The sequence below is a fragment of the Chrysemys picta genome, chromosome 6, assembly GCF_011386835.1.
Source record: "Chrysemys picta bellii isolate R12L10 chromosome 6, ASM1138683v2, whole genome shotgun sequence".
NCBI classification, from domain to species: domain Eukaryota; kingdom Metazoa; phylum Chordata; order Testudines; family Emydidae; genus Chrysemys; species Chrysemys picta.
This window is the reverse complement of record NC_088796.1, coordinates 111,359,712-111,384,054: the sequence shown is the minus strand read 5'-3', so window position 1 is coordinate 111,384,054 and position 24,343 is coordinate 111,359,712. Positions and strand designations below refer to the sequence as shown.

Sequence of the window (24,343 nt, the reverse complement as noted above, 5' to 3'; positions counted from 1 at the left end):
ATGACTAGTTGTAACGGCTGCAGATATTGCCAGACAGTCTGCAATTATCTGTAACCAAACAACAAACAGTTACGGGAAAAAAAAGTAGCTATGCAATAGTGGCACCACATTACCCAAGAGAACTGTACCCGGTTTCTCTTTTCTCCAGAATTGTATCTACCAATTAGCTTTCTAATTTTTTGTTCTGTTTCCCTGCAGAGCCAATGTAGCTCTGGCAAGGGTGAACTGGGTTGTATTCTGGTTTCTACCCCATCATAAGACAAATAGTTAATAACCACATTCCTGTTGTGGAAGCTTTGAACTTAGAACAATGTAAGACCCAAGAAAGAACAAGGTTTGACTTTCAGGTCTAGGTCAAGTCTGCATTAAAAGGTTGAAATTAAAAGAGTGAAATTCACTTCACGTGTATATAAGGCCCAAGTAACTGAGCTTTATGGGGGTGAAGCGTTTGGATGTGTACACAACTGGGTGAAATCCATTCTCTCAAACTGTCTCCAGGGAAGGGGACAGCAGTGTAAACCCCTCACCACTGCTACTCCAGCCCTCCACTCCACTTGCACAGAGTAGGAAGGCTGCAGAATTCAGGTAATCATGGATCCTTTCCTGGCTTGCCTTCAAGGGTGTTATGTGGGGCTGGTGCAGAGGCTCCACCCTTCCATGGACTAAGAGGGTGTGCAAACCTGCCCTGTTGGGCCACTCTGCCTGTGTCTCCCTTTACGCAGCCCTATCATTTGATTTAAGCAGAGCAGCAGGCAGTCCACAGGGTTAATGTGCTCTGAGCGAATCTGATATGGAGTCACTGAGGCACAAGAAACATGGAGCCTGACAATATTATTTTTACAGTCACTCTTCAAAGTGAAACTGTAAATATGCAGACTGGCTGAGAGAAGAAGCCTTTGCTAAATGTTTCCATTTTGTATGGAAACTTACATTTTTCTTGTAGAGTTATATTATAATCACTAGGCCCATGCCAGTGGTCAAAATTTGACTAAATCTAAAACCACTTCACTGTGCACCCAGTTCCATTAAGTCCACCCCACTTTCCCCTTTCTTCCTCTACAGAGCATCACTACTAACAAAGTGGCAAAACTAAAATTCATTATGAAAGATAATCGTGGTGCTCAGTTTTTTTCTTTTTTTGTGACATCTCGGTTCTGTCTTTGGGGGCATTAAGGAAACCCCAACCCCAACCCCACCCCAGTCAAGAAGCTCCTGCCTTGTAACAGTCTCAGTAGTTAATTTCAGTGGTACATGTAATACAGAAAGTTCGAGGAACAAAACTGACGAATGTAGAAGCAGACTTTTAATGTGGTAACACCCCCTCTCAAAAGCTTGCTTTGAATACCTTCACCGCTGAGCTTTCCAGTGCAAACAGACTGCAAGTTGCATTCTCATCGCATTATTACTAACAGCTCTCCGCAACAGGTGCAACAGAAACCTGCACAGTGCAGTGACTGAGGCCGTCACAAACAACAGCTTGTATCATCAAAAGAACTCTTCCAGACTTACTTCTGCCAAAGACAACGTCTATTAAAAGGGTGAAGGTGGCAGTCACTGTCTACAAGGTGGTTTATGGCTCAGGTGGGATTTCTGGACGGAAGCAGGGAAAATATCAGGGAGTTATTTCATTACATTTATAAAACAAAAATCATTAGTTTCTACAATTGCACACACACAGAGATAATCAAAGGCAATAAAAACATTTTTAAAAGAACTGGCCCTTAATATATAAAATTACATACAAAAAGGCACTTTAAAAGAATGTTACTTATGTTGCAAAGTCAAGCACTCAAAAGTTAAGAAAATACTAAATTTACAGTTGCCCATGCAACCTTAATTCTGTCCCCCTCTTGCACATGCAGCCTGGGCACTGCATAAAACAGGGGTCCTGTGGGAAATGTAGTGTGTGATCACGCAGTTAAATAAGGGGCCTGAATTAAGGTTGTGCAGGCAACAGCAAATTTAGCATTTCCTAGCTTTCGACTGTTTGACTTTCTTTACAAGCAGTCTTTTTGGATGTAATTTTATTTTTTTTCCTGGAAATGAACAAAGATAAAAACAAAATTAGAATATTTCCAATTATAACAGCCTCCTCCTTGAGCTACAGGATGAACTATATTAACTGGCAGCAGCAGAAGGCTGTTATCCGTGAGTGGGGGGAGGTGGGCTTCTGGCAACATGGTGCTAGGTCCAGAGGATGCTTAGGTAGATGTCAATCTGATGTTCTCTCTTTCCTACTCTTGGAGGGTGGGGGCTCCTGCCTCATGTGGTGCCCCACACAAGATGGGGCAAGGAGGTGGTAGGGACTGCTGCTGCTGGGGCCAAGTTAGGCACGCTTTCTGCTCTTTTGAGATCCAGATCATGATTGTACATGAGTCTCTGCAATTATGGGTCTGAGCAAAAGGTCTTTACCCATGTAGTCATAGTGGGACCCTGTAAAGGGAAGCAATGCAAGAAGCCTAGGAGGAAATGAGAAAATCAGTGTGCTGTTATTTGTATCAATAACTGAAAGCTAATTTATTATTTAAACAGTGCCTGAAGTTTGCTAGCACTTTACAGAACAAGACAGACACAGTGCCTACCCTGAGGAGTTTATATTGTCTCACTTTTAGGCACGACAGAATAAGTGAGAGCAATGAATAATAAGGGGGAGGAAAGGAGAAACAGCACCTGAGTTACAGTTGTAAGATCACATGGTTACTTGGACTCATTAGGTGAATGTTTTGATGGTATTCACTAAGATTAAAAAGACTAGAGAATGAGAGATAGTTAGGGATGCCCGATGGCTTAGGACTAATACCGATGTCCCAGGTAACTAACAGGAGGAAAATGGAGAGGTGACTATGAAATAAAGATGTGTAAGAGTGGGAGAAAAAGGACAAGAAAGAAAGAAAGTGGGAGGACAGGAAAAGGTTGAGTACACAAGAGCAGGAAGGGAGTAGCAGAAAGGGTAAATGACAAAAGGGATAGACAAAATGTGGAGGTGAAGATTGAAGAAGTAGAATCTCCAGGGGAGCTGGGACCAGGGAGGGTTTGGGGCAGTGTGGGGAGTGGGGTGGGTACAAGTTTCCTGCTGGGGCCAGGGAACAGCGAGGGGCGAGCCAGCAGTAGAGAGAAGTGTGCAGCCAGGGAAGCAGGTACTTGCAGAGGCCAGGGGAATGGGAGCTGTTGCAAGTGAGAGTGAGGTGACTGCAGCAACCTGCTCCCAAATCACCTGAAGGAAGGAGCAGGTGATAAAAAAATCACATGACTTGTGATAAATTTGTAAGAGTTGGCAATACTGCATTCTAAGCAAAACGTACATAAATGAGCTACAGCATGACCTGCAAATACAGGAAACAGTTGTTCAAAAAGGGCTCCTATCGGGTTCAGTCACTTAGACACGCGCTATATTTAAAATCACACTGGTTTCAGTTTTCCAAGAAACAGCACATTGTACAGACAAAGGCACTTGGTAAGAGGTTACAATTTAAAAAGAATGGCACTGCAGAAAACAAGCCTCGACATGCAAGCATTCCGCCTTAACAGGCAGTGTAAAACTGCCAGAAGCTAGGCTAAAAGAATGACGAGCTTTCCCACAGACTCCTCTTAAGTTGCTAGAGGATGAAACGCACAAACAAAAAGTTACACATGCAGTACGTTTACAAAATGTTGGCATTAAATACACTGTTTTTTAACCCCCCCATCTGCCAAAACATTCTCAGTTTTTTGTTTTTGTTAGAAACTGGAACGGATAAGCAAGGAAGCAGTCTGCAATGAAGGGGACTCTTTGGGAAGCAAAGCACTGTACACACTACACCTTCATTAGGATTCTTGGGAAACCAGAAATGTTATTAGCAAACACTCCATGGATTTGTTCCACTCTCTTTCTTTGACCTGTGTCTCTATTTCCCTGCCTGTGCTCCTATCACTTGACTGTACTGCTCTCCACTTGGTCCCTCCACTGCACAGTCTCACCACTGTTCTGCTTCTGCATGAGAGTCTTTTCCTACATAGCTCCTATCTACAGCAGTTTTCCTGCATCTCCCCATCTTAATTCAAATCTCTGCTGATTTTTTTCTTTTACAGATGCTCGAGTTTCATGTGTGTAGCGGAATACACTCCTGTATTCACACCTACACACTACTGGAAAGAATATTTGTACAAAATATGCCTTGTAAGATATCATTTGAAAACTCATAAGTCAATGGTCAATAATATCATGGTAAAATGTAAGCAACTACATTATATTCAAAATTATGAACAGAAGCCGAAATCATAACTGAAATGTGTTTGCTGAAAGGCTGCTGGAGTCAGAATTGCTGGACCAGGATTGTGGCTATACACAGACTCTCAGGGTGTGACCTGCATGCTGTTAGACTATTTGTGAGTGGCCCAGGTGGGAGCTACAGTAGCAAAGCATGATAAGGCACCCAATGTTGCAGGGAGAGGGTGACACAGTCCCTCACTGGTCTGGATTGCACCCCAAAATGTCAAACTACTCCTCATTTGCTGTTGAAAAAAATACACAGTAATTTCACAGCCATTATCCACTGATATCAGAGTAAAATCAGCATCTTGCAGCAAACTGAACTTTAGTGGCTCCTAAACACACCATAGACGTGTTTTCGGTCAGCATCAAGAATACAAATCCATCCATCAGCACACCTCTATTGGTGTCTAATTAACCGAACAGAGTCAATGAGACCATGTACTCAGAGACAAAAAATAGATACATGGTGAAAATACACTGCCTTTGACCCCTGAATCACTATAAACAATGGGTCAAGTATCCAACATTTCTTTAAGCAAATGCGCTGCTTGTCAGAAAATTTATTTATATATATATATATATATATATATATATATATATATATATATATATATATATATATATATATATATATATATATATATATATATATATATATATATATATACACATACACACACACACACACACACTAAAAAATAATAATTATGCCCAATTAGAATCAAATGTCAAAAATAGAAATGTCAAAGTTTGTGTGTGTGTGTCTTTCTCTCTCTCTCAAGTCTTTGCTTGAAGAAAAAACCATTAAAGAAACCTCAGTGAACCTTGCACAGGTGGGTCATAGTAATAAAGGCATCTGGCTTAACAGATGGAGGGATACAAAATATCCCTCAAAGATTCAAAAATCTATAAAACAGTCTTAAAATAATTTCCCTGTAGCATAAGTCATATACGGAATACATGACAGTTTGAGAAGAACAAAATGAATCATTCCTGGCCTTACCACTTGTAAGAATTACACAACCCAAAAAAGTCATCACACAGAATCCTAAAGCTGATTACCCCTGAAGGAGGAGCTCACTGTACAACATGCAAAACAACTATTTTGTGTGTATGTTTTTTTTTTTTTGGGGGGGGGGGGGGAAGAATTGGGGGGAAACGTGTTAAATTGAGACAATCATATATTCTTTTGTGTCAACCAACCAAAATTTACAGATCCAGATTGTTCTTGAAGAAGATAACGTTAAAAAATCCCTAGCTTTGTCTCAACAGACCCTTGTTCAATCACAAGGGAAGCAGAATTTTGAGGCCTTATTCTTGAGCACAACCAATGTAGCTGGACAAAACTGGCAGTCTATCTTTTGATAGACTAGCGCTAAAAAAAAAAAAAAAACTTGCAAAAATTCTTTCTACTTTTAAAGCGTTTAGAATTGTATAGACAATTAAAATAGGCCTAGTTTCTGTCCCAATTAATAATTTAACAAAGCTCAGACCTTTGTCAAGTTAAAAAGTTTATAAAGATGAAATTATTATTGCTTTTGTTTTTATTATTTTAGAGATAAGCCAAGTCTGCTACCCCCAAAAATAATTCTAAAGACTTTCTTAAAGTACTAACTCTCTCCTAGAGCAACTAGCACTGCAAGTTCACGTTCATATGCCCAATTACCACGGACTCTTCTGTGTAGGCTTGTGAACGACACCCACAGAAGTCAATAAGAGCTGCGGATGCTCAATGCCTCTGAAAATCAGGCCTCTTTTATTTAGGTGCCTAAATATGATATGGGTGCCAAAATGTAGGCACCTGAATTTGAAAATGATGCCCTTGGTTGCTTACTTTTCTGCCTCAATAAGATCTGCTAACTTGGTTGTCACTGTATGCATGTTTAACAAACATGCACTTAGGTCAGATGTAGATATCCAAAGTAAAACCTTGGATCCATTATTTACCTGTACACTTTGGGTTCAGAACATTGTGATTTGGGCCCATCTCTAATACACAGATAATGCTCTCCAAGATCAGGGCTAGTGTTATAGAGACAGGGATTGGTAACCAGAGATGGGTTAACTTCATCTGTTACGGCCTGTAACATTGCTCCTTTTGCACATGATGGAGCATCCAGCATAAGAAAAAAACCCTACAAATGGGGCCCAGGAAAGAAAAGAAGTTATAAAGAATGGCTGTATTGAAATGCTCTCAAATTATGATGTTTGTTTCAACTTTCAGCACCTTGTAGCAAAGTTGGCTAGTTTTACTGGTGGGGGAGAAAACCCACTCTTTATTTTAGATAAAAAATGACACTATTCCAAACACTTGATTTCCTCGCAGATTAGCGCTATAGCTTATGCTTTGTACTCTTTTGTAGTAGATACATTCAGCATTGGGTAGGCTGGCATTTGAAATGCCAACTGTGTAGTTCTTCCATACATTTATAAAAGCACTTGGCATAAAACTTGACTACATTCACCCACAGTGATCAAAAGCACACCCTCACCATTGTCTTGAAGAACCTCTATTATTCACACAGGGTGTGACTGTAGCTCATGTTGATTGCCTGAGCTAGCTTTCATCTAGCTACTATGGCTAAAAATAGCAGTGAGGGCACAGCAGCACTGGCTGCAGCACATGCTAGACACCCAAGGAATTACCCAGGGTTCTGGGCGGGCCTGTACAGCCCGCTCTGAAGTTTGTGATGCCGCAGCTTCATCAATAGTGGTACTCAAGCTAGCTAGAGCAAAGCTTTCTTGGGTATGTGTACACAAGCTACAATCACACCCTGTGATAGATCCTCAGTCAGGCACCAGACTTTAGTTTTACGTGGTGCAATGGAGCACAAAGTTGGAGGCTTTAAATGAAAATAAAGGTTTCATAACAGTGCCTTTTAAGGAAGCCATAACTCATAACAGAGAACAAGTCACCCTTGCAGCCCACAGTCCTAGTGCAGCCTCACTGTTTATTACTGTAAATGTCATATTTCCTCCCCCCTAAATAAGTTTGTGTTGTCTCTGATTTTTGGGCACATACTTTGAAAGCCAGTGTCACATAGTTGGGCACAGACAGGCCGAGAGCTGAAGGGTAAAGATTTAAAGTCTCCTTTCATACAAACAGACACCTCTCATCTGATCATTCATGAGAAACCAGTAAAATAAACTAATGAAGTTTAAGTCACAGGCTGCTTATATGTTTATTTCTACAAGCTGAGTAGTTAAAAACTAAGAAGAGTCAGAAAAGGAAAAAAAAAAAAAAGGGCTACTGACAAGCTTAATCTACTCATTATTACATTACGTTTGTGTTTATGCTTCTAAAAGTCCAGGAGAGGAAGAAGAATAGAGTTGTGGTTTTATCTGGTAGCAACAAGGGCCAGATTCTCATGTCAGATGTGTGCTTCCCATTCCTATATATCTACTGCTTCTGTGTGCATGAACACAGTAGCTCATGTTTTTAAATGCATGTTGCTGCAACCCACGCATCTGATACAGGAACTGAGCCTTGGCAATGAATTCTAGTTATTTAGATCTTCACTGCTGATCAGTGCAGATTAAGTAAACCTATTTTTTCTTATTCTCAAAGGGGCCTTGTCCATATCTAGACTTACACAGTCAAGAAAGCATTGCTTCAGGATTTCTTCTAGTGCACACAGTATACCACCTAAGACAAAACTTCAACAGTATTTGAAACAAAAATACAGGTTGTTTAATGCCTTTAATAAAACTCTTCTTTTGCAAGGGCTGCTATTTGAATACAATAATCCTGGTTAAGTGCCTAATCCTCACTCAGTCAATTCACTTTGTATTTTTGTGCCTCAGTTCCCCATCTGTAAAATGGGCATAATAATCCTCACTTTCTTCAAACTTTTCTCTCTCGTCTGTTAGACTGTAAGATATTTGAGGCATGGGCTGCCTTTTACTAGGTGCTTATACAGCACCTACCACTGTGGTTTTGTTGGGGGCCTCTCAATGCTACTATAATACAAATAATAAAGTCATCAAGATGACTTCCTCCAGGAAATGAAGTCAAAAGCCTTTCCCCATCTCATAAGAATTTCTCTTTTTGGCTCCAATACTGAAGACTGCGACTTCATGCCAGTGAGCCTTAAATGTTTATTGACTGTTATTATCATAGCATCCAGGAGCTCCAGTCATGGACCAGAACCCCATTGTGCCAGGTGCAGTACAAACACAGAACAAACAGATATTTCCTGCCCTAATGAATTTACAGTCTAAGTTAAAAGCAAATGTGATTGGATGGCTCTACTTCACAAAACACATCATGTTGCTCCTTTACCTGTCAATGAACTGGTCGATCATAACAACATCTCCAGGCTGTATTTCTTCTCTTAATGAACCACAGGCGGTAGTTACTAAGATATGAGTACAACCCTCTTCTTTCAATGCCCAGATGTTGGCACGGAAGTTGACATTTGTTGGCATAATAGTATGATGTCTCCCATGCCTGCAAGGACAGAAGTGGGATGTGAGATGAATAAAATTAAATTAAACAAACAAACAAAACAAACAACAACAAGCCAACCAGGAGTTTAGGAAATTTAATTTGCCTAGCAAAGCTACAAACGGAACTGTATCATAACTTACACTGTTGCCAACTCTGAGGATTTTATCATGAGTCTTGGGATATTTGGTGTTTTTTTTTAAAGTACCAGCTCTTGGAGTCATGTGAATGTGAGAAGTTCAGCTTTCACTTTTTAAAAAAGAGTAAGTTTCTAGCTTTCATGGTTGTAGAGAAAAGCTTGAAAACATGACCTGAGTGCACCCTAATGGTAAGAAACCCCAGAAGGTAAATAAAAAGTACCCAAAATTTATTATTTTTTAAAAATCTTATGATTTCTGAATACCTGGGGTTGACAATACTGAACTTCCCATGTACTGTAATCCATTTATAGGATTTACTTGCACAAGGTCCCACACAAAAATTCTGTTTGTACGTTCCATTCACTTGGCCCCCATTGTTACTTTTAGTATGATGTGCCAGTGCTGTTATCAGAAGAGTGGCTCTGTGACACTGTGGTATTCTCGCTCTCATTCCTCTCCAGCACCGGAGGTGCTTAATTTTATAAATATAAAGGTTATTTTTCTGTCAGCATTATGACCACCATCTGGGATCTGAAAGTCAAGCTGGGTTCTTTCACCTCCTACATCTTCACTATAAATAGAAATAAGTAGTAAAGATAAGATTCTGCACTCAGAATAAAACCAGCAACGTCTGATGATAAAATGGGCAGAAGAGTATCCAGCTCACCCTTCCACATCCACAGCTCTCACAGAGTCTGTAGTAGTAAGATAAAAAAGTTAAAGGGGGGAGAGGAAGTTTTAATAGCCCACCCTTCTCAAAAAACAGCACAAACATGGTATTTTCACCTCCCACCCCCATCTTTTCAAATCATGGTGGGGAAGATGTATGACATTCAATCTTTCCTTTTTTCTTTGGAAGAGGATACAACACTGCCCCTGGGGCTAGGTCTACACTAAAATCTTACATCCGGGTTTGATAAACGAGTGTCTAAAATGGCTTACCCAGCCTCTCCAGAATGGTAATAAACTCCATTTTTTAGACCACCTAGAGCAGTCAAACACACTATGTTAAAAAGGATATTGAACACTGCTGTCCATGTCAGTTCAGACAATCAAATTCCACATTGACTGAGGTATATGGGGCAGTCGTGTTTGACACTCATTGTCTAACGAGGCAAAAGAAAAATAATATGATGTACACCCAATATCAGGATACGGCTACTAAGATTTTGTTGTTGTTGTTTGGTCCTTGGGAATCCTAGTGTATAGTTTTAAAGATATACAGAGAAGCATGATTAGACACACTATAAGTTCCAGTTTGCATGTCTGTATCTCAGACTACAATTTTTTGTTGAGTGGGGGACAGGGAAGGCAGTATACAGTAACACAGTAAGGCATAGATTGCAGGGGAAAAAAGAATAGTTACATAAACGTGAGTGCAAGGAAAGGACCCAAGTCTCCCCAAACTAGTAATACAAACAGGCCATTAGTCTGAGAGTATTATATTTCATGTGGAAGGTAGCTACACGACACCCACTACTATTAATGGGACTTGCATGGCAAAATCCTGGGACATAATGCAAGACTTACCACAGGACAGCATATAACTTATTTTAACCAAAATAACCAAGGCTATCAGTAATCACATGAAGGGCCATGGTAAGTAATATGGCTAACCTCTAAGTCTTCAGCTCTGAAAGAACTACAGTTACTGCCCCACCCAATTAACTGATTTGTGTGTGTGTGTGTGTGTGTGTGTGTGTGTGTGTTAATTCAAGCGTCTCTCAATTTTCTGTGTTTATGTAATAGGACCTTTTTTCTTTTTACTGGAAAATATTCCATGACCTCATCTTTAATAAACTAGATATTGAAGGCCATGAAAAGAATCCAAAGGGAAAAAGGCCAATGGAAACATAGCAGAAGACAAAAAGCACCCAGGGAAACAAATATTGCAGAGATCCAACCAGATGTGATATCCACACTCAGCAGTTGCATCCGGCCGCAATAGAGCTTGGAGAGAAGAAAATAAAGAGGAAAATAAAATCACAAAGTAAGGCAAACACAGAATTTACCCACTATACTGAAATAGTGACATATTAGCAGGTGTGCTAGATCCACTCTCAAAAATTATAAACTCAATTCTGTATATAGAATGGAAGGGAAAAAACAAAAAGATTTTACTTAGCAGAGAGCTAGATACTGTACTATGAAGATGGCAACCACTCCAAAATCCTACATTTTACTATGTAAGCCTCAGGAGAGACGTCAAGACCAGAGTAAGCCAAGTAGGACCCAACCCTATCTACCTCTAAGAGAAACTGTAAAATATATCAATAGAGTGCATAAAAGGGGCATATTATTGCCCACATGACAGTGACTTAACTAGAGGAAAAGACCACAATAGAAAAGAAGATAGCAGCACAAGAAAATATGGGAGATTTCTGGCCCCCCCCCCATTTTTTAAATAAAAAAAAGTTAGGGCTGTAGATTAATCGCAGTTAACTCGCAATTAACTCAAAAAATTAATCACGATTAAAAAAATTAATAGCGCGATTAATCGCACTGTTAAACAATAGAATACCAATTTAAATTTATTAAAAATTTTGTCTGTTTTTCTACATTTTCAGATATATCAATTTCAATTACAACACAGAATATAAAGTGTACACTGATCACTTTATATTATTTTTGTTTACAAATATTTGCACTGTAAAAATGATAAACAAAAGAAATAGTATTTTTCAATTCACCTCATACAAGTACTGTAGTGCAATCTCTTTATCACGAAAGTGAAACTCACAAATGTAGGTTTTGTTGTTATATAACTGCACTCAAAAACAAAACAATGTAAAACTTTAGAGCCTACAAGTCTACTCAATCCTACTTTTTGTTCAGCCAATTGTTAAGACAAACAAGTTTGTTTACATTTACGGAGATAATGCTGTCCACTTCTTAATTACAATGTCACCAAGAAGTGAGAACTGCCATTCACATGGCATTGTTGTAGCTGGCGTTGCAAGATATTTACATGTCAGATGAGCTAAAGATTCATATGCCTCTTCATGCTTTGGGCATTGTTCTAGAGGACATGCTTCCATGCTGATGATGCTCGTTAAAAATATAATGTGTTAATTAAATTTGTGACTGAACTCCTTGGGGGAGAATTGTATGTCTCCGGCTCTGTTTTACCTGCATTCTGCATATATTTCATGTTATAGCTGTCTCGGATATGACCCAGCACATGTTGTTCATTTTAAGAACACTTTCACTGCAAATATGACAAAATGCAAAGAAGATACCAATATGAAATTTCAAAAGATAGCTACAGCACTTGACCCAAGGTTTAAGAATCTGAAGTGCCTTCCAAAATCTGAGCGGGATGAAGTATGGAGCATGCTTTCAGAAGTCTTAAAAGAGCAACACTCTGATGTGGAAACTACAGAACCCGAACCACCAAAAATGAAAATCAACCTTCTGCCGGTGGCATCTAACTCAGCTGATGAAAGTGAACATGTGTCACTCCGCACTGCTCTGGATCATTATCGAGCAGAACCTGTCATCAGCATGGACACATGTCCTCTGGAATGGTGGTTGAAGCATCAAGGGACCTATGAATCTTTAGTGCATCGGGCATATAAATATCTTGCGACGCTGGCTACAACAAAGCCATGCGAATGCCTGTTCTCACTTTTTGGTGACATTGTAAACAAGAAGCAGGCAGCATTATCTTCTACAAATGTAAACAGACGTTTGTCTGAGCGATTGGCTGAACAAGAAGTAGGACTGATTGGACTTGTAGGCTCTAAAGTTTTACAGTTTTATTTTTGAATGCAGTTATTTTTTGTATACAATTCTACATTTGTAAGTTCAACTTTCATGATAAAGTGATTGCATTACAGTACTTGTATTAGATGAATTGAAAAATACTATTTCATTTGTTTTTACAGTGCAAATATTTGTAGTAAAAATAAATACAAAGTAAGCACTGTACACTTTGTATTCTGTGTTATAAATTGAAATAAATATATTTGAAAATGTAAAAAACACCCAAAATATTTAAATAAATGGTAGTCTATTATTAACAATGCATTTAATTCTTTAAAGTGTGCAATTAATCATGATTAATTTTGTTTAATCGCTTGACAGCCCTACAAAAAATTAAACCTTGGCTGTATCCAGAATGCAAAATCCGATTTTATTTAGATTTGCTGGAGGATCTCTTGGAGGTCTCAAAGACGTATATGTGAGCTCTCTCTCTATCACTAAAGTTTCAGCACGTGCATACACATCCCAGCTCTCCCTATCTCTTTAACAAAGTAATCTTTTCAACCAAGCATTCACTGGAGCTAAATAGGCATTAACAACAGAAAAAAAAAAACAGACAAACAAACAAAAAAAAATTCCAATAGTCTGGCTAAAAATCCTTTCCTCTCATACCTGCTCGGCCTTCAGTTCCTTGTGATGGCATAACTGCACTAGTTCTACAGATGCCAGAGTGTCTTTCAGACTTGACAATATCTAGATTTCTAACTTAAAAAGGAAACAGAAAAAAGTCTGACAATTTTTTGGGGAAAAAAGGTAACAAGCCCCTTATTCCTACCCGTCACTTTTGCAAGTAATCTTTAAGGCTGGATTTTCTTTTCTTTTTTTATGCGGACAGGATTAGACGGGATGATTTTGCTGAGGTGTGGGATGAAACCACAGTGATACATTTACATTTTCCTTCAAGCAAATGTCTCTAGCACAGAGATGGGGAAACTACGGCCCGCGGGCCATATCTGGCCTGCGGGACCGTCCTGCCTGGCCCCTGAGCTCCTGGCTGGGGAGGCTAGCCCCCAGCCCCTCCCCTGCTGTCCCGCTGCAGCCTCAGCTTACTGCGCCGCCAGCGCTTTGGGCAGTGTAGTGGCATGGCTGGCTCCGGCCGGGCAGCGTGGCTGCCAGTCCTGCCACTCTGAGCGGCATGGGAAAGGTGCAGGGAGGTTGGATAACCGGCAGGGCAGCATTCAGGGGACAGGGAGCAGGGGACAGTTGGACAGACGTGGGAGTCTCAGGGGGCAGGGGTGTGGATGGGGTCAGGGCAGTCAGGGGATGGGGGGGGTTGAATAGGGGGTGGGAGATTCTGAGGGGGGCCGGTTATGGGCGGGGGTCCCTGGGAGGGGGCAGTCAGGGGACAAGGAACAGGGAGGGTTGGATGGGCAGGGGGTTCTGAGGGAGGCAGTCAGGGGGTGGAAAGTGGGAGGGGTCAGATAGGGAGCGGGGGTCAGGCTGTTTGGGGAGGCACAGCCTTCCCTACCCGGCCCTCCATACAGTTTTGCAACCGCAATGTGGCCCTCAGGCCAAAAAGTTTGCCCACCCCTGCTCTAGCAGCTGCACTCTTTCTTGTCAAGCAGGGCAGAACATGTGCAGTACCCCAAACAGCCTTTGAAAACATCACAAATTACAGGGGGAAATGCTTCATGAAGCTATAGGAACTGTTTAGATGCTCATTAAACATGCACAGGAGTGATTTTTCCCTTCCAACATCAAAAAAATAACCACATGCCCCACAAAAAGTAGCAATGGCACAACTTGTTAAGAACCATTTACATGCAAAGTTTCAACCTTCACCCAGGTTTGTCGTCTCCATGACTAGCTGTAATTAGATTAAAAAATTTCCAAAAAACCTAAACTCAAATGTGGCTGGATAAAATTTCCTCAAATTTCCACCCCCACCACCTCTAGACCACTCTTCAGCCTTACAAAGGACCCCAGAATGATTTGAGTGTCTGAACAGGTGGTTATAAACTTTTTTTGCTACAAGTGAAAGGCACAATACATTTTTGCTGTATTTTCTCTCTATTGGACAACACCACAAAGCAGATTCTTCTACTGCATCTGCTTTCATTTTAAATCTGAAGGAGTACAATGCTCGTATTTGTCACTGAAAGGTGGACTGGATCATTGTAGGATCAATTATGCCTGGAAGGACTAGTTGAATCAGAACAGCTGTACCTCCTACATAAAGTCCTAGTATATAACAGCACTGTGACAAAGTTCTGTTGAACCAGTGGAGGCCGAAATTGAGCTAGGGTTTGTGAATGGATAGTGTTTGACAAGAGTTCCAGATGCCTGAACTGCTCTATAAAAGGACAAAATTATGTCATATAGACCAACTTTAAGCTCCCGATTCTTCTCCCAACTGAAGTCAATGGAAGTTTTGCTATTTGCAGGATCAGACCTAAATTTGTTAGTCATAAGAAGCAGTTAGTCCATCTGACACAGACAGAAAAAGGAAACGTCTAAGACAAACCACTTTATTTAAGACATGAGTAACACAAAAATCCTTTGAAGAGCTCTTTACCTTGCTAGAAGCACACAGTCAACATTTTTTATCTTTCCCAATATCAAAGCATCTGACGGCTGCAAAAATAAACAAAGAAGAAACAGTCACAACATGCCAACGAGATCAGAAACATTTATTGATATTTATGCATGATCAATATCACTATGAAAAGAAATAAAAGTTCAGCGCTGTAGCTTCTCCTTTTCTTCAACTCATAAATAATTGCAATTTAATGCGACAGATTACTAAAACAGATTACTAAAAACTAGAACTGGAAGGACATGTTTTGCAATCACATGGTTTCAGTGTATTAATACCGTCACTAACATCTGAAGTTCAACCATATATTTCACACCACTGTTCAAACATGTTACATAAGAACAGGTTAACAAACATCTATCAGGGATGGTCTAGGTATACTTAACCCTGCGACAGCACAGGGAGTTGGACTAGATGAATCCGTAAGGTCCCTTTCAGCCCTCAATTTCTATGATAAACATTAAAAAAACAAATACACTAAGGTTACCTTTAAAAGTAATTGCATCCATGCTAATTTTGTTTTTTCATAGCATTCTATGTAAAACAGGTGTCACCCCTTAATTGAAAATACTAATTATTTTGTTAATTGATCATTTACATTTTAAAAGATATTAGCAGATGAGTTCACAGGAAACTTGTTAATTTGATACATGATTAAAAATAAACACAGATGTGACAGATTACTAAAAACTAGAACTGGAAGGACATGTTTTGCAATCACATGGTTTCAATTTATTAATACCATCACTAACATTTGAAGTTCAACCACACATTTCACACCGCTGTTCAAACATGTTGCATAAGAACAGGTTAGACAAACATCTATCAGGGATGGTCTAGGTATACTTAACCCTACGACAGCACAGGGAGTTCGACTAGATGAATCCGTAAGCTCCCTTTCATGCAGTGTTGAAATACTGTAGATCAGTGGCTCCCAAATTTTACTGGTTCATATACAACCTTCTTAGAAGAAAAGATGTTTGAAGTATCACATTGACTTTAGGTCTTAATAGTCTTAAGTTAAGTATTTACAAACTCATTGTAAAACAAGTTTTGAATTTGGCTGGTGGAGATCTGCCTGGGAAACATAAGAAGAGAAGGGACCTGCATGGAAGGGCTACAGAACATGAAGTTTAGAGCTAGCCAGGAATTTTTCATTAAAATACTTTATTGTTGGAAAATGTTGATTCATTGAAACCAAAATTCTGTGGGAACCTGTTGGCTTTCTCAGGCCCAGAATGGCACTTCTAGTCAAAAGCAGAGACAGACCGACCTCACCATAGCATGGTGGTCAAGGCACTTATCTAGGATATGGGTGACCCAGGTTCAAGTCTCTGGCCTGCCTGATTTAGGCAAGTGCCCTGACCACCAGGCTATGGTGTATTCTGAGGTCAGGGATCTCTCTCTGTTGTGTTATTTTGGGGGGTTTGTTTTTTGTTAAAAACTGCAAGAGATTTCAGTTTTGTCCTGATGCAGAACATGAAAAAAAAATTAAATCATGAAAATATCATGAGACAGGAAAACAGTTTCCTACCCATGTCTAAGGAGGTTAGACTAAGGGTATGGATTCTGGCTGGAGTGGACGGGGGGGGGCTCTGGTGGGGTGGAGAGAGAAAATAATAGGCAGGGAGGGGTGTGACGTGGTGTGGCATATGTGTAAATAAAGGGAAGCTAACAGAAGCGGCTAACAGGGGAGTTTTGCGAGGGAGTTCTCCAGGTGAAGGAGGAGAGATTACATGACCCTTGGGGTAAGTTTGTTGTTTGTGGTATGTGTGTTTGTGGTGTGCTTGCTGCTTGACTGTGTGGTCTGTTTGTTTGGGGGACCGTGAGCTGAGGCTGAGACCTTCTTAACGAGGCTTTGATCCCTAAGCCCTTTAGCACCCATCAACCCTTAACCAGGGGGCAGGGCTACTCAGGAAGACCAGGGCTTTAAAAAGCCTACTCCTAAGCGACCAAAGGAGCTAGGGAACAGGAGCGGCTAACAGGGGAGTTTTGCGAGGGAGTTTAGAGGTGGAGTGTGAGAGGGGACTAGATACACTTAACATTTTTTAAACTTAAAGCCAAAGACACCCCCCTGATAAAAACAAAACAATGACAAAGGAATGAGCTTTAGGAGTAAAAAGATAATGCAGGCAGAAGTCCAGCAACAGAGTAGGGACTATCCAGTTTATTGCACCCAATGCAGCATGTATGATTACCTGCCCTATGGGCAGGTGGTGTATGTGTGGCATTCAGTACAAGGAGCTCCTGTCCCTTAGAGACCGTGTAGGGGCTTTTGGAGATCAGAGTGGTTGAACTGGAGGAACTAAAGTAGACAGAGAGGTACCTAGATGAAACTTTCCAGGAAACAGTAGTATGGTCCCACCACCGGTCTGACAGACTCTCTACTGCTGAGGAGGATGAAAGTCTCAGGGAAGGAGAACATCCAACTGGAGAGCAGAGGGAAACAATCCCATAGTTGGAACCCTCCTTCCAGATGATGATGTGGTATCATTTCACCCTGAGGATAACTCTCCGGGGCACGGAACTCCAGTTATTAGGAAGAGACAGGCATTAATAATGGCCAATTTGATCATTAGAAACATAGATCGCTGGATTTGCGATGACTGTGAGAACCGCATGGTGACTTGTCTGCCTGGTGCAAAGGTTGCAGATCTCTTGAGACATCTAGATAGATGTATATGTAGTGCTGGGGAGGAGCTGGTGGCTGTGGTACATGTAGGTACCAGTGACATAGGGAAGGATAGGAGAGAGGTCCTGGAGGCCAGATTTAGGCTGCTAGGTAAGAGATTGAAGCTCCATGGTAGCATTCTCTGGAATGCTTCCAGTTCCACATGCAGGTCCAGTTAGACAGGCAGAACTGCAGGGTCTCAATGCATGGATGAGACAATGGTGTAGGCAGGAGGGGGTTTACATTTACAGTATTAGGAACTGGGGAAACTTTTGGGAAAGGAGGAGCCTATACAGGAAGGATGGGCTCCACCTAAACCAAAATGGAACCAGACTGCTTGCTCTTAGTTTAAAAACTGCTCTATGACCTTTTTAATTTTAAGGGTTGGGGGAAAGCCGACAGGTGCGGAGGAGCATGTGGTTTGGACAGCGACATCCCTTAGGGGAGGATCTACTAATGGAGATTCTCTATGTCCTAGAAAGGAGGAGAGGATGGAAGATGATCAAATACAGGTAGGATAGGATGAGAAACAGTCAAATGACAAAAAGTCCCATTCAATTACATCGTGTAATGGCAGACAGCTAAAAAAGTGACAAGTTTTTAAAGTGCTTATATACAAATGCTAAATAATAAGATGGGTGAACTAGAGTCCCTCGTATTAAATGAGGATATTGATATAATAGGCATCACAGAAACTTGGTGGAATGAGGATAATCAATGGGACACAGTAATATCAGGTACAAAATATAGCGGAAGGACAGAACAGGTTGTGCTGGTGGGGGAATGGCATATGTGAAAGACAGCGTAGAATCAAATAAAGTAAAAATATTAAATGAACCAAACTTAAATGAATCTCTATGGATAGTAATTCCATGCCCTAATAAGAATATAGCAGTAGCAGGGATGGACAAACTTTTTGGCCCAAGCGCCATACAATTTCTATACCCAAATGTGGCCGTCCATGAATGCTAACGAAATTGGGGTTGGGTTTCGGGAGGGGGTGAGGGCTCTGGCTGGGGGTGTGGGTTTTGGGGTGGGGCCAGAAATGAGGAGTTCAGGGTGTGTGTGGGGGGGTTCGGGGCAGGGAGGTGAGGGCTCCGGCTGGGGGTGCAGGCTCTGGGATGGGGGGTTTGGAAGCAGAAGGGTGCTCCAGGCTGGGACCAAGGGGTTCGGCGGGCAGGAGGTGGGTTCAGGGCTGGGGCAGGGGGTTGGGGCGGACCAGGGTGGCTCGTGTTCAGGCTCCGGCTGGCACATACCTCAAGCAGCTCCTGGAACCAGTGGCATGTCTCCCCTCCGGCTGGCCAGGCGGCTCTGCTGCGCACTGTCCCATCCGCAGGCACCGCCCCTGCAGCTCCTATTGGCTGCAGTTCCTGGCCAATGGGAGCTGCAGGGACGGCGCTTGGGGCAGGGGCAATGTGCGGAGCAGAGCCCCCTGGCTGCCCCTATGCGTAGGAGCCGAAGGAGGAACATGCCGCTGCTTCCGGTAGCTGTGCAGAGCGGCCCCCAACCCCGCTCCCCAACATGAGCTCGAGGACGGACGCGGCCTGCGGGCATAGTTTGCCGACCTCTGAGCAGTAGGGATATATTACCGACCACCTGACCAGGATGGTGATAGTGACTGTGATATGCTTAGGGAGATTAGAGAGGCTATTAAAATAAAAAAACTCAGTAATAATGGGAGATTTCAACTATCCCCATATTGACTGGGTACATGTCACCTTAGGATGGGATGTAGACAGAAAGTTTCTTGACACCTTAATTGAGCAGCTAGTCCTGGAACCCACCAGAGGAGAGGCAAGTCTTGATTTAGTCCTAAGTGGAGCATGGGATCTGGTCCAAGAGGTGAATATAGCTGGACTGCTTAGTAATAGTGACCATAATATAATTAAATTTAACATCCCTGTGGTGAGGAAAACACCAAAGCAGCCCAACACTGTAGCATTTAATTTCAAGGGGACTACACAAAAATGAGGAAGTTAGTTAAACATAAATTAAAAGGTACAGCGCAAAAAAGTGAAATCCCTGTAAGCTGCCTGGAAACTTTTTAAAAACACCATTATAGAAGCTCAACTTAAACGTATACCCCCAAATTAAAAAACATAGTAAGAGAACCAAAAAAGTTCCACTGTGGCTAAACAACAAAGTAAAAGAAGCAGTGAGAGGCAAAAAGGCATCCTTTAAAAAGTGGAAGTTAAATCCTAGTGAGGAAAATTAAAAGGAGCATAAACTCTTGCAAATGAAGTGTAAAAATATAATTAGGAAGGCCAAAAAAGAATTTGAAGTACAGCTAGTCAAAGACTCAAAAAGTAATAGCAATTTTTTTTTTAAGTACATCAGAAGCAGGAAGCTTGCTAAACAACCAGTGGGGCTACTGGACGATCGAGATGCTAAAGAAGTACTCAAGGAAGATAAGGTCATTGCAGAGAAACTAAATGAAATTTTTGCATCAGTCTTCATGGCTGAGGATGTGAGCGAGATTCCCAAATCTGAGCCATTCTTTTTAGGTGACAAATCTGAGGAACTGTCCCAGATCGAGGTATCAGAGGAGGTTTTGGAACAAATTGATAAACTAAACAGTAATATGTCCCCAGGACCAGATAGTGTTCACCCTAGAGTTCTGAAGGAACTCAAATGTGAAATTGCAGAACTATTAACTGTAGTCTGTAACCTATCATTTAAATCAGCTTCTGTACCAAATGACTGGAGGATAGCTAATGTGATGCCAATTTTTAAAAAGGGCTCCAGAAGTGATCCCAGCAATTATAGGCCAGTAAGCCTCACTTCAGTACTGGGCAAACTTGTTGAAACTATAGTAAAGAACAAAATTGTCAGACACATAGATGAACATAATTTATTGGGGAAGAATCAACATGGTTTTTGTAAAGGGAAATCATGTCTCACCAATCTACTAGAATTCTTTGAAGGGGGTCAACAAGCATGTGGACAAGGGGGTTCCACTGGATCCCTAATTACAATATCCCTAATTGTAATATCAACTGGAAAAAGTATATGAAAGTGTACCTAGATTATCAGAAAGCCTTTGACAAGGTCCCTCACCAAAGGCTCTTAAGCAAAGTAAGCTATCATGGGATCAGAGGGAAGGGTCTCTCATGGATTGGTAACTGGTTAAAAGATAGGAAACAAAGGGTAGGAGTAAATGGTCAGTTTTTAGAATGGAGAGAAGTAAATAGTGGTGTCCCCCAGGGATCTGTACTGGGCCCAGTCCTAATCAATATATTCATAAATGATCTGGAAAAAGGGGTAAACAGTGAGGTGGCAAAATTTGCAGATGATACAAAACTTCTCAAGATAGTTAAGTCCCAGGCAGACTGCGAAGAGCTACAAAAGCATCTCTCAAAACTAGGTGACTGGGCAACAAAATGGCAGATGAAATTCAATGTTGATAAATGCAAAGTAATGCATATAGGAAAACATAATCCCAACTATACGAATAAAATGATAGGGTCTAAATTAGCTGTTACCACTCAAGAAAGAGATCTTGGAATCATTGTGGATAGTTCTTTGAAAACATCCACTCAATGTGCAACGGCAGTCAAAAAAGCGAACGGAATGTTAGGAATCATTAAGGGATAGATAATAAGACAGAAAATATCATATTGCCCATATATAAATCCATGGTACACCCCCATCTAGAACACTGCGTGCAGATGTGGTCGCCCCATCTCAAAAAAGATATACTGAAATTGGAAAAGGTTCAAAAAAGGGCAACAAAAATTATCAGGGGTATGGAACAGCTTCCATATGAGGCGAGATTAATAAGATTGGGACTTTTCATCTTGGAAAAGAGGTGACTAAGGGGGGATATGATAGAGGTCTATAAAATCATGACTGGTGTGGAGAAGGTAAATAAGGAAGTGTTATTTAGTCTTTCTCATAACACAAGAACTAGGGGTCACCAAATGAAATTAATAGACAGTCGGTTTAAAACAAACAAAAGGAAGTATTTTTTCATATAACGCACAGACAACCTGTGGAACTCTTTGCCAGAGGATATTGTGAAGGCCAAGACTATGACAGGGTTCAAAAAAGAACTAGATAAATTCATAGAGAATAGGTCCATCAATGGCTATTAGCCAGGATGGGCAGGGATGGTGTCCCCAGCCTCAGGTCTGACCCAGTATGGCCACTCTGATGAAGGAGTGCTTTGGTGGGGGTGGGAGTATGAAATAAAGGTCAGGGAGAGCTGTTGTAACAATTAGGCCTACAAAATTTATCCTAATTGTAATATCAACTGGAAAAAGTATATGAAAGTGTATTAGATGTTACAATAACCTAAAACAGTGGTTTTCAATCTTTTTCATTTGCAGACCCCCCCAAAATTTTCAAATGTAGGTGCAGAGACCTTTGGAAGTCTTAGACATAGTCTGCGGACCCCAGGTTGAAAACCAGTGACCTATAACAACAAATGTTGATGAAAGCAGGTAAAGTTGTTTTTAATAATAAACGTTATAAACAAGTGCAAGAGAACCAGAGAGACTACATTTAGTCAAAACAAACAAAATGCCATATTAATATAATTTGAGGGCTATGTTAAAATCATGCTTGATACAAACAGAAGAGGTAGACCCAAAAATTAATGAACCAAAATTAGTACATAAGATATTAGGCCTGATTGGAGAACAAAATAATGAAGGGCGGAGCTACTTCACCCATCACTTCCTTTTTGGGTCCTTAAGGAAAGAGATTGAGGGGAAGAATGGATGGAAAGTACAGACGGACGCCACTGAAGCAAACTTCACCATCATGGCTGCCATGCCCACCATTCTCTGTGACCCTGGGCCTTCGTTAACCAGATCCTGAAAGGTGTCCTAACAAGACCAAGCTAAAGAGAGAGAGACCTAGATAACATTGCCACCTCTCCGGCTCCAGCTGAATCCCAATTATCACTTGGGTGAAATGGAGTCAGACTTTAACAGCAGCTGTAACAGCACCAGCCCATCTTAATTAATTTAATTTAGTCTGGAAAAGAGAGGACTGAGAGAGGACATGATAACAGTTTTCAAGTATATAAAAGGTTGTTACAAGGATGAGGAAGAAAAATTGTTATTTTTAACCTCTGAGGATAAAGCAATGGGCTTAAATTGCGGCAAGGGAGGTTTAAGTTGGACATTAGGAAAAACTTCCTAACTGTTAGGTTGGTTAAACACTGGAATAAACTGCCTAGGAAGGTTGTGGAATCTCCATCATTGGAGATTTTTAAGAGCAGGTTGGACAAACACCTGTCAGGGATGGTCTACCTGATACTTAGTCCTGCCATGAGTGCAGGGGACTGGAGTAGATGACCTCTCGAGGTCCCTTCCAGTCCTATGATTTTCTTTCCCAAAAAGGACAATTACCACCATCTTTGATACCATCTAATAACTGTCAAATAAGCTGATTTTTCCTTCTAAAATTCTCTCCCGCTAAAGGAAAAAGGAACAAAAAAATGTTAAAATAAAAGCATTATTTAATACTTTAAATTTCCAATGCTTTAACTGTTTTCCTTCTTTTATAGATCTTTAATAAAAAGTTAAAATAAAATTTAAGTGTGTTTTCCATGGTGTTAAGCAGACTGAAGTGTCTGTATACCAATCTCCAAACCTTGTTTAATGTGAGATAGCGACTGCGTTATGTTAACACCTTTAGCTCGTTTATTCCATCTGCAGTAATACAACAGGGCACTGGGTGGGGGGAAAAAAGAGTGCAGGGGAAGCTTAGAGGGGAGGGCTAGAAAGGTGGGAGAGTCTTGGCTGGAAATATGGGACTTTACCCGGGCATCAGGCAGCTTCTGTACCAATTCATCATTGTTCTAAGGCTTCACATTCCTGGTTTCCCTCCAGCTGCCTCTGAGCCAGGGAGCTCTGCAAGTGCCACTCTGGAGAGTCTTTCCCACAGATCTCCTCTTGCCCTGGACTCACAACTCCTTTCTCTTGGTTAAGGGATTCCACAGCCCTCCTTCATGGGGTTGTGCCATGATTCAAGCAGGCTTCCCTCGCCCTACCAGTATCTGGGTTCCAGCCCTGTTCCACAGAGCCTGCCACGATCCTTGGACTCACACACTCTGTCCTCTTGATTCTGGGGCCCCACAACTATCCTTCTTGGGGCTGCTGTGTGAGTCAGGCAGCCTTCCTCAATCCACCAGTTTCTCTCCCGGTTCTGGTTCCCATACCAGAGAGCGTCTTTCCTAACTCAGTGCTCCCCTGTAATTCAGCTGTCTGCACGCTCCTTCTTAAATCTTCTTAGAAGTCACCTATGAGCTGGGTTTTATGTTAAGGAGGTAGCTACCTGATCAACATCTGGCCTCCATTTCTCAGCTAGTCTGCTGCTCGCTTGAATACCTGTTTGCTTAAAGGGGCGCATGCACTGGGATAGGGGTTGGCGGGCCCCAGGTTGCACTACCCCTTAAAGAGGACAGACCACCCTGTTACAGTGTACCACTGCCAACAAACTCTCCAACCATGGTTGTGGAACCTCTGCTGTTGATAAGTCACCTGCAGCTTCCTTCTCCTCTTCCATCCACTCTGACCATGAC

The 24,343-nt window shown here is 41.3% G+C and overlaps 1 protein-coding gene across 1 annotated transcript in view; it reads right to left on the bottom strand.

The window, feature by feature from the left end:
* MTAP (methylthioadenosine phosphorylase) overlaps positions 1-24,343 on the bottom strand; it is a 70,772-nt gene that overhangs the window by 20,217 nt on the left and 26,212 nt on the right. The window contains exons 3-4 of the mRNA XM_005294735.5: positions 15,120-15,178; positions 8,535-8,702 (exon numbers count right to left, since the gene is read on the bottom strand). Coding sequence (XP_005294792.1) covers positions 8,535-8,702; positions 15,120-15,178 — 227 coding nt within the window. The remainder of the gene's footprint in view (positions 1-8,534; positions 8,703-15,119; positions 15,179-24,343) is intronic.